This window comes from Gekko japonicus, unplaced genomic scaffold (assembly GCF_001447785.1).
Source record: "Gekko japonicus isolate JY-2015 unplaced genomic scaffold, Gekko_japonicus_V1.1 scaffold3, whole genome shotgun sequence".
NCBI lineage: Eukaryota > Metazoa > Chordata > Lepidosauria > Squamata > Gekkonidae > Gekko > Gekko japonicus.
Genome location: NW_015170887.1, coordinates 327,388 through 342,020, shown reverse-complemented (window position 1 = coordinate 342,020; position 14,633 = coordinate 327,388). Strand labels below are relative to the sequence as shown.

At 44.4% G+C, this 14,633-nt stretch overlaps 1 protein-coding gene across 1 annotated transcript in view; it reads right to left on the bottom strand.

The window, feature by feature from the left end:
- TTLL5 (tubulin tyrosine ligase like 5) overlaps nt 1-14,633 on the bottom strand; it is a 171,874-nt gene that overhangs the window by 118,033 nt on the left and 39,208 nt on the right. The window contains 5 exon segments of the mRNA XM_015418352.1: nt 3-43; nt 1,332-1,445; nt 5,040-5,081; nt 6,354-6,442; nt 7,043-7,104. Of these exon segments, the coding sequence (XP_015273838.1) occupies nt 3-43; nt 1,332-1,445; nt 5,040-5,081; nt 6,354-6,442; nt 7,043-7,104 (348 nt within the window).

The window sequence follows — 14,633 nt, the reverse complement described above, 5'->3', positions numbered from 1 at the left end:
CTCTTCGCTCATATTCATCCTTCACTCGACGCAGAACTTTTATCTGCAATCAGAATGACCAACAGAAGCCACTTGAAGAATTCCAATATAGAAATGTTAAATTTTAGAGCAGTATCTGGCTCTAAAATGCACCAAGACAGCCCAGTTATTTAGGGTATGTAGCAGTGTTCCCTCTAAGTTGTGCACATGAGCGGCCACTCATTCACACAGAAAGCCCCGTAAGTTGTGCACATGAGCGGCCACTCATTCACACAGGAAGCCCCGCTCAGCAGCAGTTTGGAGCCACGCAGGGTCTTGAACTGCCCATCACCCACTTTAAGATTACAGCAGTTATATTCTGCTCAGGAAGTGAACTGCCCCGCTCAGTAAGGGGGGAAATTAAAGGGAATATTGGTATGTACATGGAATATTTATGAATCAAGGCTCTTCTAGCTTAAACACTTTGTTCTTTAAAAGCTTTTCATTGCGCAGTCTCATGGCAGATCTTCAAGGGCCGTCCTCTTACCCAGTTGTTACTCATGCCATTGGTGGTGGTGGTAGTGGTGGCTCCTACGTAAACGCCTGGTGGAAGAGCTCCGTCTTGCAGGCCCTGCAGAACTGTATGAGGTCTTGCAGGGCTCTGATCTCCTCCGGGAGCTCATTCCACCAGGTAGGAGCCGCCACTGAAAAGGATCTGGCCCTAGTTGTGGAAAGCCTTGCCTCCCGGGGGCCTGGAATCACCAGGCGATGTTGAGTCCCCGACCGAAGTGCTCTTGAGGGTATGTATGGGGAAAGGCGGTCCCTCAGGTATGCTGGACCCTGGCCATGTAGGGCTTTAAAGGTAAGCAGTGCTTTCAGCCCAGGCTGGATGTGCTCCCACTTGGGGAGGCCCATCAACAGCCAGGCCTCCGCATTCTGCACCAGCTGCAGCTTCCGGATCTGCAACAAAGGCAGCCCCATGTAGAGAGCGTTACAGCAGTCTAGCCTTGAGGTGACCGTCGCATGGATCACTGTAGCCAGGTCATCGCGGTCGAGGAAGGGAACCAACTGCCGCACCAGCTTAAGATGGTAAAAGGCTGATTTGGCAGTGGCTGCCACCTGGGCCTCCATGGTTAAGGAGGGATCCAGGAGCACTCCCAAACTCCTAACCTCAGACGCTGGCACCAGAGGCGCCCCATCGAAGGTCAGGAGAGGGATCACCAACCCCGAACTGACCCGACTCAAGCACAGGACCTTCGTCTTCACTGGGTTTAGTTTCAGCCGACTCAGCCTGAGCCACCCAGCCATGGCCTGTAAGCTACATTGGTCCTGTCATCAGCACATGTCCAGTACTGCACATGACTCTTTCTTACCTCCTCCATGGAAAGACCCAGCATGGAGCCAACATGCCTTCCTGCTACTTTCTCCCTTGATGAGGACATCAGGTTTTTAATCTCAGCATCACTGGCAGAGAGGGGCCGAGAGCGCTGAAGAACCACAATGGGAAACCAGATTTTAGGTTTTTCTTCTAATTTTATTCCAGTTACTATTTTAATAGACTTCAAATGCCAACTCATTTGCCCAGCAAAAGCCATACACTCCAGACACCAGAGCCAAAAGTCATACTCAAAGGCAGAAGGTTCCAAAGTCACCAATGCCAGGATTCACACTCCCTGTCTCCAACTATAGCAAGATCCACACCCCATTGGATACTAAGGCCAAACTTCACATTCTCAGTGTTTGACCACAGAACCACACCCCAAACCAATATGAGCCAGCATTCACAGCTTCTACTTCTATGGGCATCAGAAGACATATGTTCCTGGATCTGGTGGCTGGGGGTGGGGGGGTGTTTACAGTCCCAACTACCAAATGCTAAACAACCCTAGTTTTGTAATCTGTTGGGGAAAGAAAGCTACCATAAGTAAGAGAAATGTACCACATTATTCATTTTACCAGCTTCCTAAATGCTGAGATTATTACAATCTTTACTGAGCAGAGAAGTTGCATTTTCTGTACTCATCTCCGTTTCAGTCACAAGGTAGCTGTCTGCATTAGTCACAGGCAAGGGAAAAAAAGAAAGCCTGAATTTCTGGCAAGACAATTTTGACCTATCTGTACTGCCAAGGCTGGAGTCTAAGGTATTTAAAGACTTTGAGACAATAAGTTCCCTAAAGAAATTTTTTAAAACCCTGAGATCAGCGTAGCTGAAGTTAAAACGAGGTTCAACTGTACCACAGATTAAGGGCTCAGCTTGGTTGCATTTCTAAAAAAAAGATATCAAAAGGAACTATTAGCTGCAACACCCCAATCTTTCATATAGTTTTCATTCCTCTTAACAAAAAATGAAAAAATAAGAGATTAATAATCAAAATCTAAATAAATCTTAGAAAAGAAAAGTTACAAATCTCAACAAATGAAGATGACTGCAGAATACAGCAGGGATTAAATCTGTTGTTTTTAAAAAAATTATTTTAAAGTATTGATATCCCACACTCTCAGTAAAAATATTTTTCTGGTTGCTTAAAATGTCTGCTCAGCTATAAGTAAACAGAATGCAGCCTAATAATCCATAACAGTAACAAAAGAATAAAAGCAATAAATCAACCATCTTCCAATTTTTAAAAAACAGAAGAGATAAAACAATAATCTAGGAAAGGAAAATCAGTAAGATCAAGTCAGGGAGAAATAACTTGCTTGGAAAAATAGAAGTGTTTTTGCCTGACGGACAGGTGCCTGACTGACAGCTGCGTTTTTGGTACCAGAAGGATTTATGTGGGAAAGGAGTCACAATGAACATGCCTTATGCTGCCTTTTACCGAATCAGACCATCTGCTTACTCAGACTGGCAGCAGCTCTCCATCACCTTTTAACTGGAAATGCCATGAATTGAACCTAGGACCTTCTGCATGCCAAGCAGAGGCTCTTTCACTGAGCCATGTGGACCCTCCCCCACAAAGTCTCAATGTCTCAGCACCACCATGGAAAAAGCCCTGTTCCTGGTGCTTACTTCTGAAAGTGGAGGTACCCAGAGCACAGCCTCTGAAGATTAACACAGATCTTGTGTTCATTCATATGAGAAGAGGCGGTGCTTCCTCCACCCTGAGCCCCATGACTATGTAGGGTTTTAGTCAGTAAAGGACTATTCAAGGTTACTTGGGTTAGCCTGAGAGAAATTGATAATCTACAGTAAGGCCAAAGGTGAAAAAAATCTCTTCTTCAGAAATTAATCAGAGTTCTTAAAAATAATATCCACTCCATAATTTGACATCTCACACAAACTAATCTTCATACTTCACTTTTTTCTACTTTACTTTCTACATGTTTATGTTCATAATGAGCAGCTCAATGTTATGAACGCAAAAGAACCTAGCCTGATCAGCCCAAGGAGCCATGTGATCCAGCATTCTTTTCTAATAAATAATCCAACCCCCTCTGTCCATAGCTTTTAAAAGGAGTCTAACCAAAAACAAGTAGCAGCTCTTGTCTTTGGCAAGACAAACATGTTCACAATACTTATACATCAACTCTCTTTTGAACTGAGGATTCTTTAACACATATTTTGACACAGAAACACCAAACTGAGTCCTGGTAGCTGCAGCAATACAATCAAGATTATTTAATATTTATTTATGTATTTTTATTTATAATGCACTTCATATCCCGCCCTCCCCTAAGGCTCAGGGTGGCTAACAATTGGTGCAAAAGCCATAATTAAAACAATTCAAACAAGATAAAAACATAATAGTACAACAAAATGCTGGTGCTCTGATGTTCCCAGTTCCAAGATGGGTTCCAGTAGGGTGGATCCAGACCAACGACGTAAGTTTCAAAGCGGCAAATAGCCAGTCTTCTTCCCAGGGCCCGCTTGCACCCTGATGGTATCTCTGCCCATTTTCGGTGACGATGCATTGATGGAACAGTAGCAGCGGCGGTTCCTACTCGAAAACCTGGTGGAAGAGCTCCATCTTGCAGGTCCTGCGGAACTGTGCAAGATCCCGCAGGGCCCAGATCTCCTCCGGGAGCTCATCCCACCAGGTAGGAGCCGCCACCAAAAAGGCCCTGGCCCTAGTCTCAGCAAATTTGATGTCCCTTCGGCCTGGGGTAGTCAAAAGATGTTGTCCCCCCAACCATAGTGCCCTTGGGGGAACATATGGGGAAAGGCAGTCCCTTAGGTATGCCAGACCCTGACCATAAAGGGCTTTAAAGGTAAGAACCAGCACTTTCAAGCGGATCCGGTATGCTATTGGCAGCCAGTGCAGCGCCTTCAGCACAGGCCGGATGTGGTCCCGTCTAGGGAGACCCGTCAACAGCCTGGCTGCTGCATCCTGCACTAGCTGCAGCTTCCGGATTTGCGACAAAGGCAGCCCCCAGTACATTAATGTTGCCAAGGTTTCTCTCATCTCTTCACAATCTTCCCTGACACTTCAATTTTTCCTATAATGGTATTTTTTTACATTTCAGGGAATGCTCATATTCTCCACCAAAATTATCTAAAATTTGGCATTCTAATAAAATATTTACCAATAGTGCTGCCTTGAACTATGGGATAGAAACACTTTAATAAATAAAATAAACGGCAAATTTGTAATGATGATACAATTTTTCTCGAGTATGCATACTTTTGTTGAATATGTATTTTCTATTCAGAATCAAAAATTGGGATTTAAGGGAAATGAACCGATATGACTATAAGGAAAGTGTAAGTGAAAAACAGGTAAGCATATTAAGGATACATAGGTAAGGAATGCAGCTATAAAATATGTGGCACTAGCAACACATTCTTTAACACAGCCATGAGGATGACAATATCACTCACACATACACATACTTGGGGGGGAGAGACAGAGAAAGAAATCTGAATTCTGTATTAAATGCTATTTTCCTGACAAATTAGAGAAGATAAGCGGCCTTGCATAGTTGATCATTTAGAACAGACTCTTTCTTTCCTTTAAACTTCTTCAACACAAATAGCCTCAGCAGAAATAGAAGACAATGCAGATATCATCAATACATTATTCAAAATCGGAAATTTAAAATTTCTAAATGGCGGATTAAGCAATATAGATCATAAAACCTACCAGTTTGGCATTTGTTGATCGGGTCTGTGCAGATACAGGGCGCTACAAGAGACATATGAAAGGAGTAAAATTTTCATGTTCCCCTCATGGCACTGCCATGGTGTCCCTCCCCGTGCAACACCTCTGAAGTACATGGAGTGAACCCATCATTTCAGATTAGTTTAAAAATCTGTTCTGCTTTAGCTCCTCCCCCAGCAGGTATTTATAAACTTTAAATAAGCAAACCGTATAGGACTTAAATATACATGCAGCAAATAATAATGCAGAATATGGGATGTTTAAAAGAAACTCTTTTTTTTGGACTGATAACACATCAATTAGTAACTTCTGAGAACAAATAACCAAGGATTCATTGTGAATTCAACTACAAAAGAAGCTGTTTTAATTAGAGCCAACATTTATCCTAAGAGTTGAGAAAAGAGGCAGGCTTCACATTTCCTTGAGGCTCCAGATCCTCCCATCCCAGGATGGCCTCCCAGTTGAGCCCTCCCTCCGAGTCAAACACAGCTGAGAACCCCTCTCCTTCTCAGAGGGTAGCCATGTTGGTCTGCAGTAGAACCACTGGATTCAAAAGTCCAGGAACACCGTAGGAAGCCAACAAGATTTTCAGAGTATGAGCTTTCCGGCTTATGAGGGAAGCTTTGACTTATGAACGCTCATACCCCGAAAATCTTGTTAGTCTCTAAGGTGATACTGGACTTGAATCCAGCTCTCCTTTTTAGTGGCAGCTCTGGCTTCTTGAAGCAACCTTTCCTGAGGTCCCCTATGCCACCCTCTTTCCGTAAAAAAATGTAATACCATTCTTTTCAGGAGGCACTCAGCAGTCAATTAAAAGGGTATATTCTTGAAGCTGAAACCTATGGAGCTGTTTTTTCCCCTTGCATTACTGTTGCCTGCTGGTGGTTTTCTGTAAGCTGCCTTGAGCTGCTGTGAATAGTGGAAGAGGTGGCATGTAAATAAACAAAATAAGCCGAGAGCAGTCTGAAATGATTATGTTCCTGATACTAGATTAGTTTGCAGGGTTAGTGAATGGGGGTGAAGCTTTTGTGTTCAGGGATTCTGTCACTTTAGACACACCAATACAGCAAAGAACGAGAGGTTTTTTTGCACTGAGAGACCCATTTCACTTCAAGCATTATAGAGAACACCCAACAGCAATAAGCTACCAAAAAACAATGGAACTAAACTAGGCAGGGAAGGCTAAGAAAAGGGAATGATTGCAATCATCCTAAATCATTAAAACAACCTTCCGAATTCATTAGCGGGGGGGAAAGCTGCTAACAACAAAGCTACTTTTCCTGCTTTTCTCCTTACTTGAACTTTCTGGTAGGGATTTCTCCTTGCCTCAGATGAGTAATAAGATGTCCGGCTTGACCGCTGACCTGGATCCTGACAAACAAAGCCTGGGGGAGTGATAACACATTTTTATTTCTGGGCAGTTCAGGAACTCAGATCAACAAGCTTCAATAGCATAATTACTGCACCAAAAAGAATGGCCCCCCTAAGAAGTTGGATATGGATGTCCTCCCAAATCACTGCTTAATTAATAGGGACTGAAGGGTAACAGAGGCGCTCCCTCCAAACAGAATGTAAATTCAACACCCTAGTTGCACTTCATTTGAATAAAGCATCCTTGAGTTATTCCAGAATGTGCACACTACCAAAGGACTACACAGATGTCAGTCCCCGAACTCATCACAATCTATAAACCCCCTTCACACTCTTCTCAATGTCACATGAGGCTCTTTCATAGTACACAGCCCAGTACTCCTCTCATCACAAACTGCATGCTTCTGCTCAGCTTTTCGATACCTTCCCCTCCCCAATGCAAGTTATGATATATCTACTGCTTTATTACAACAAAGCTTTTCGATATATCACACACCTACATAATGGAAACAAATTATTCCTTCTATCCTCCCACTCACAACATATACACTTTTAACCAGTATCAGCCAAGTAAGCAAAAGGATGGACTAGAATTGGCAGAATCCTGCACTCACCTACAAGAGTAAACATGTCTGAAATCATACTAGCTTTAATCTTCAAGTCCAAAGGAGCATCACTATCCAATATGAAACAAAAGAAAGCAATCAGTTAATGGCATCACCAACATCTCATGTGTTTTGGGACAATTTAAGGAAATTCACATCCTGCAAACAAAGCATCTTAGCCATGCATTTTTTTTCTCCACCGAAGTTTTAAATAGGTGAAGAAAAGCTGTGATTCTAGGTTTCCCTTTGCCAAATGTAGTGTTTAATTGAATCTCTCTTCTTCAATACATATTTTGTTAAGTTTCTTCTGCTAGGCAAATGTTATCCTTCAGTTGGCCCTTGTGCTATATACCTTCAATACAGCAGAAGTTAATTTAACAGGATATTCAACAGTTACCACCCCTCTTAAGCAAGAGATCAAGAGATTTGGAAGGTTTAGGGGGAGTCCCACAGAGACAGAACCATGAAGTCTTAATAAACCCTCTAACTGATAAGACCATAAAGGCAAATGAAGACAACTGCAAATTAATTGGGAGCAAAGGCTCAGTACAAGCAAAGCACAGGTAAGAAGAAAACAGCTACTAGGAATTATGGACTGTGAATTATGGAACAAGGGGCAATATACATACTGGATGTAATTCAGAAGGTTTCAAAAGAAAGCCAGAGGAGGTTATAGTTCCCCAAGGCAAGACAAAAGATATAGGCTGCAAGAACAGGGAAAACTATCTTTGATTGCAGGACTGTATGGAGAAAAAAACCCTCAGAAATTTCACAAAGACCAAGATATTAGCAAGATATTAAAGAAATATAATTGATATAAAATCACTCACTTTCCTGAATTATAGTCCCTTATAGTGCACTGAGAGGTGGTCATATCAATAATCCCTGTCCTCTGGAAAGGCATGAGGGTATTGTTGATATTTTAGAATTGACCCTCCCACCTGCACAAGAGGCAGGACCAGCCTGCTGAGTTTTCTATAGAGGAGAGGCTCCAAATCTTCCAGACCAAAACAAGTAGGAACCCCTCAATCCCCTAATTCTGATGAACAGAAGTTTAAAAAATCATTAACTGCTATTTTAGCCATGGTGGCTAAGAAAGAAATTAGAAATGCAACAAAAATTAAAGGGGCAACTCCCTGAAATGCACTAACTGCCAACTCTCATGTCTATCCGTGACCACAAGTCAATCCAATCTGATAAAACACTGGAGTTAGCATGTTCTCCCCCCATCACCCTAGGAATGCATAGTACAACCCCAACCCTAAAAAATAAGAAGGCAATCTCAATCCCTTGGGATACAGAAATGAATTGGAGCAAGAGTCCCTGCTAAATCCAGATTCTCTTCAAAATTCCTCAAATGCAGCACCTATGGAAGAAAAATGTCTATTTTGCGGTGCATTGAGGCCTATATTAACGCCCTGCAAATTGTCCTAAGGGGAGCTATCTACAAATGCAGCAAATCTAGCCACTCCCACGGGGAATGGGCCATAATCTCCTGTGACAGTACCACACCTAACTATACACAGACTCTATGCCACTAAAGAAGAGCTTAAGTTTTTCTGAAACCTTCCTTCAGAAGAATGCTTTGTGGGACTATATGGATAGGGTTATTAATTTTTTTCTTCTTTGAATTTTTTCCAGGTAAATCTCCTAATATCAAGCTTTTTCTAGTTATTTTCTTGAGGTTGAAAAGGATATGGCACAAGAAATGAAGTACCACTATCTTAGAATATAGATCATCAAATTTATCTGCGGTATAAAGATCTAGCCTAAGGACTATTTTGTCCATTCAGAAAAATCATAGGTTTGGGTTAAAGGAAAGTACCTCCAACTCTGGGACTCTCCGAACTACAGTAATAACCACAAGAAGAATTGTCCTCTGACTATAAAGGTCCCTTAACTGCACCCAGGCCATATGTTCAAAAGGGAATTCCAAAAGGGCTATCAGCACATTGTTTAGATTCCATATTGGGGGGGGAGATGGATGCAGAAAGGAAAAAAATATTTCAAATATGCAAGCAAGAAGGGGGGGGGGGGGTCCATTCTACATGCCAAGAGCCATGCCCTGGCATTTCAGCCTGTTAGAAAAATCCAAAATAAGCTAGTTATCCCTCCATCCCAGTACTTGGAAACAAACACAAAGTATTTGGGGGGTTCAGGTATATTGAACCTGAAAAATATCAGTATTCCCTGATATTCCCAAATCCCAATACTGGTATGGTATTGGGATTCGGGAAATATTTGGGGTTCCCTAAATTTTTTGGGAACTCACTGCTTGGAGGTGTTTAAACACCTTCTTGCCTCTTGGGACTCCATTCATGCAGTGCCGCTTGCAAAATGCTTTTTGCAAGCAGCACCACACAAATGGAACTCGCTGCCTGAGATTCTATTTGCCCCAAACTCGCCACTCAGGACTCATTTGCCCAGCACCACTTGCTTTTCACTTGCGCCATGCGGCCTACAAAAGGCATTTAAAGAGAATGTGTTCCCTTTAAATGCCTTTTCCAAGCCACCCCATGGATCAGCTGGGGCAGAGTCGAGCTGAGCTCCACGTGGCCTCAGCTGAGGCTGGCTCTCAGTATAGCTGAGCACTGCTGAATAAAAGCGAGAAAAACTCAGCTTTTTTCAGGCTCAGCTACACCGGTAGCCAAGTACAGATCTCTGATTTGTATTTGGTTTAAGCGATACCCAAAAAATACTGATTTCTTTCAGGGGGGTTTGTTGTTGTTCAGTTATGCCGAACGCACACCCCTACTAGAACACACAAACAGGCTGCTAATGTTAATGAATCCAAAGTAGTCCTAGAATTTGGCCGCCAACACTTTAGGGTTTCCAACGGTTCTCCCCACCCTTAAACTCTGCTTAGATATTGCAGGTGCAAGACAACACTCTAGTCTCCCTTTCTTTGAGACTTAGAAATACTCAGAATAAATACCAGAGCACCTCTGATCCTGCAAAAGCAGGGCTGCCAAGAGCCACCATGGGCCCCTGGACAAAAATTCCACCTGCATCTCCCCTCATGACCCTGATCCAAACCAAATATCGTAACCAAACAAATCATGTGGCTTACTGTTACCATTAATCTATAATGATGAAAGAATCAGCCTGTCTGTCCTTTATTTATTTATTTCCTGCCTTTCTCCCCATTGGGGATAGGGTTGCCAGCTCTGGATTGGGAAATACTTTGAGATTTGGCAGGTGGGGCATGTGGAGGGCAGGGTTTGGGGAGGGGAGGAATCTCAGCAGGGTATAGTTACACAGAGTCCACCCTCCAAAGCAGCTATTTTATCCAGAGGAAATTATTTTGGTTATCTGGAGATCAATAGTAGGAGGGCTCTAGGGGCCACCTGAAGGTTGGCAACCCTAAATGGGTGCCCAAAGCTGCTTACATCATTCTCTTCTCCTCCATTTTATGCTGACAACAACCCTGCAAGGTAGGTTAGGCTGAAAGTGTGGGACTGGCCAAAGGTCACCCAGCAAGCTTCCATGGCAGAGCGGGGACTTGAAACTGGGTTTCGCAGATCCCAGTCCAACACTTTTAACAACTACGCCACACTGGCAGGTATAACTCATCTCTCCTTATATATAATTGAATAGTGGGTGCCAAAGTTCTAATTCTAAAATGCACTCCCTTAGTGTATGGCTGATGGCACTGCTCCTCAGCATATATCGCCACCAATCAGAAGGCAAAGCCCGGGTCCCGCCCACACCACAACTGCTGCGACAACCTGGTCTTTTGCATATGGAAGCTGATTGGACTTCACTCCATTCCACACCTCAAACTCCACCCCCCCCCCGCAAGGCAGTTGGAAAGTCAGTTGCATATGGAATCTGCTGTATTCTGGTGGTGTGCAGGTCCCAGATTCATGTTTTAAAAGCAGACTGACACTGTTTGCCCAAAGCCAGAGCACTCTCCCAGAGCCTCTTTCTAGATCCCGTTGTATTTATTTCCACAACGGGCCTTATTTCTAGTCAGAGAATAAACCCAGGAGATTCAAAATTGGCCACCAGCTGCAGGATCATTGTGGGAGTTCCAGGGCCAAAACTGAAAGGCATGGGGAAATCCTGGCCCAAGTGAGACAAACCACAACCATACCATGCTATTTGCAACGGAAGCAAAGGGTCTCTGTTTCTGGCAGGCATAAATCAGAAAATAATGCTACATGTTTGAAAACTGGCCACCAACCCCAGAATGATGATGGAAGTTGCAGTGCCAAAAACGAAGGGAACTGGAACACCCTAAACTAAGTTAGGCAACATGTTCAGTTCAGTTTGATTTATTGCATATGGCCAATGGCCGTTACAAGTACAGTACAATACAAAAGACATCCGGTGAGCATCCCCTGCCTGGAGACAGGATCCCCCCACCTCCTTCCCAAATTGCCTTCGGAAGCGGAGCACAAGAGAAATCTCTCTTCCATCTTGGAGGGTGCTGCAGGAACATGTGGGGTGTGCTCGCTGGGTCTGACAGCTGCAGGGGGGAGGAGGCGGTGGCGCGGTAGCAAAAGGGTGGCTGGCTCCAGAGGTCTCCAGACCCCACCAGGATGTTGGCATCTGCGCCACAAGGCAGCCTCGCCTAGGGTGCAGAAACACCTTGAGCTGGCCTTGGCTCCACCTCTGAAAGTTAAAACTTTCCAATTTATCTAAGATTGTGCCAAGGAACTTCTTTCTTGGGAGTGAATAAAGTGGTCAGTCCAGGAGGTAATGACACAGATCTTCAGGGACTGAGCCACCGCATATACAAAGGCACTCAGTTGCTGGTGTTTTGGTATATCGGCCTTCAAGCACTGCTGTCTGCATAGTTCGGAAGCGAAGGGATGTAAAGGCTGAACGCAAGTTAATGAAGGAGATTTTAGTCAGATAATGTACCCTGCGATGATCTATTTTAATCAGTTTATACCAAGGAGATGTTTTACTTCTTAGTATAACTTCTCTATCTAGACCAGCATCATGTGTGTATATCTGCACCTTGCCCTCAAAATCAGCCTGAAAGGAACCACGGACAACGTCCGGCAGATTATACATCTGGAGGACCATATTATACTTAGATTGCCAGTTGGGGTCTTTCAAGCTTTCAGAGAAACAAAGGCTGGCAAGATTGTCTGCTGGAGCTCTTTTCAATCTGTGCCAATTGTTTTAAAAAAAATTATGAGCGTGAGCCCGAAGGGAGGGAAGACCCACTTCAGCCCTCAACAGCAAAGCTGGAGTGTTTGCGGGAAGAGTTATTAGGCAACATGTAATAACACAACCTTTAGGAAGCCTGTCATGTATCTCTAATACTTAGATCCCAAATCTGCCATGGAAGGTTACTGGGTGACATACTCTCAGCCCGACCTACCTCAAAAGGTTGTTCTGAGGATACATGGAGGACAGGATAACAATGCAGCTTTGGGTCCCCACTGGGGAGAAATACTGGGTATGGCATCTATCTATCTATATCTATATATATAAAAGAAAGTCCCCTCACCATAAAATCAAAGCCCAGGCCAAACCCCTGGACCTAAAAACACAAAATTCAGGGAGAGCACTCCTACCATGACATAGATGCTCACTAAGAAGGGATTTTTAGAAATTCGACCCCTAGGGGGTCAAAAGGAGTAAAATGTGCTCCCCCCATTGCTTCCTATGTGGCTGCCAGGCTGCTGCCTCAGTACACCTCCCAGTCTCTGACTGGTCAGCTGCAGAGCTCAGTGTTCTGAGGTAAAAAAAAAACCCAGTTACAGGAGACTGCAGAGAGCTAATGTTGTTGTTCAGTCGCACAGTCGAGTCCGACTCTTCGCGACCCCATGACAGTTGAGGAAATCAGAAATGGCCAACCACCTGTGAGGTGCAGCAATGATGCTGACACAGCTTTTCCAATGGCTTCAAACACGCTCCCATTACCTCATAAACCTGACAGGCAGCTATCTGTTAGGTGCAGCAGCGGGTGCAGGGTGCTTAAAGCCATCAGGGAGCCTGCCCCAGCAGTAATGCCTTAGCGATCGTGCTGGCCCAGCTTCCACAATGGCTTGCAATACCCCTCCCCCTCCTACACCACACAGGCGGATGTCTGTCAGGTGCAGGAACAAGGGCAGAGAATTCAAAGCCATCAGGGAGCAGCATCGTCTTAGCAATCCTACTGGCCCAGCCTCCCCAATGCCTTCAGACACACTACCCTTCCTACACCTGACAGACAACCACCTGTCAAAGGTTGGAAGGGGCGTGGAGTCCTTAAAGCCATTGGGGAGGCTTGCTCAGCAGGTTTGCCTTAGCACTGCTGCTGGCCCAGCCTCCCAGATGCCTTTAAACACAATCCCCCCCTTACACCAGACAGGTGGGTGTTTGTCAGGTGTAGGAGCAGGGCCAGGGTACTTTAACCCATCAGGGAGGCTGCCCCAGCAGGATCACTTTAGCAATGCTGCTAAGCCTCTCCAATTGATTTAGCCACACTTTCACCCACTATGGAAATATGCCCCAAATTTGTAGAAAAGTGGTTTCCTGTATTCAGTTATTTAACTTCTCACAGTGTGGATTCTAGAAAATTGGTTCATATGCACTTGCATATGATTGCTCGGATGTTGTATGTCCCACTTCTTAAATGTAACATAAACGAGAAGCATTTTTGTAAAAAAAATAAAAAAGGATGCCCTGCACCACCACCCCCAAAAATTCAATGCCTAGGCCAAACCCCTGCACCAAGAAACCCAAAATAAGGGGAGTGCATTCCTACCATGACGTCAACCCCCACTACAAAGAGATTTCTGAGAAACACAACCCCTAAGAGGGTAAAAAGGAGCAAAATGTGTCCCCCCAATTGTTTTCCATGTGGCTGGCAGGCTGCTGCCTCCATTGGTCAACTGTGTAGCTCAGAGTTCTGAGGGAAAACCTGCCTGCTTGCACCCACCTGCTTCTAATTGCTCAGCTGTGGATCTCAATGTTCTGAGGTACAAACACATCCCTACATCAGTAGTGAGGACCCTACCAGAACTGACAGCCAGGATCTACCCTGATATTGCCAGTATCACAGAAAAGCCCATGGACAGCCTGTACAAGCATGCCATTCTGACTCCCAAAAACGACAGAGCTACCATCATTAATGAAACTCTACTTAATTCCTTTGAGGGGGCAGAAATGGAGTACAGATCTGTGGACTCAGTGGTGCAAATGGATGACATGGTCCACTCAACCCTCCTGGCTTCCTAGCCCACAAGCTTCTCCTCAAAGTGGTGGCTCCAGTGATGCTGCTGCAGGACTTCAACCCACCCAAACTCTGCAATGGCACCAGACTGCAAGTGAAAGCCCAGCACAGGAACATCACCGAGGCCACACTGCTCATACCTCGCATACCACTCATACCATCAGCAAAACCCCTTTGAGTTCAAGAGGCTGCAGTTCCCCTCAAGGTCTGCTTTGCTATGACCATGAACAAGTCCCAAGGCTAGAAACGTAAGGTGGCAGGAACTGACTTAACAGATGACTGCTTCTCACATGGACAGTTCTATGTGGCCTGCTCCAGAGTGAGCTCACCAAGCAGCTTAGTGATCCTAGCACCTGAGGGCAGAATTTATTTATTTATTTAAATTTTTACCCCGCTTTCCCCACAAATGGGCTCGGGGTGGCT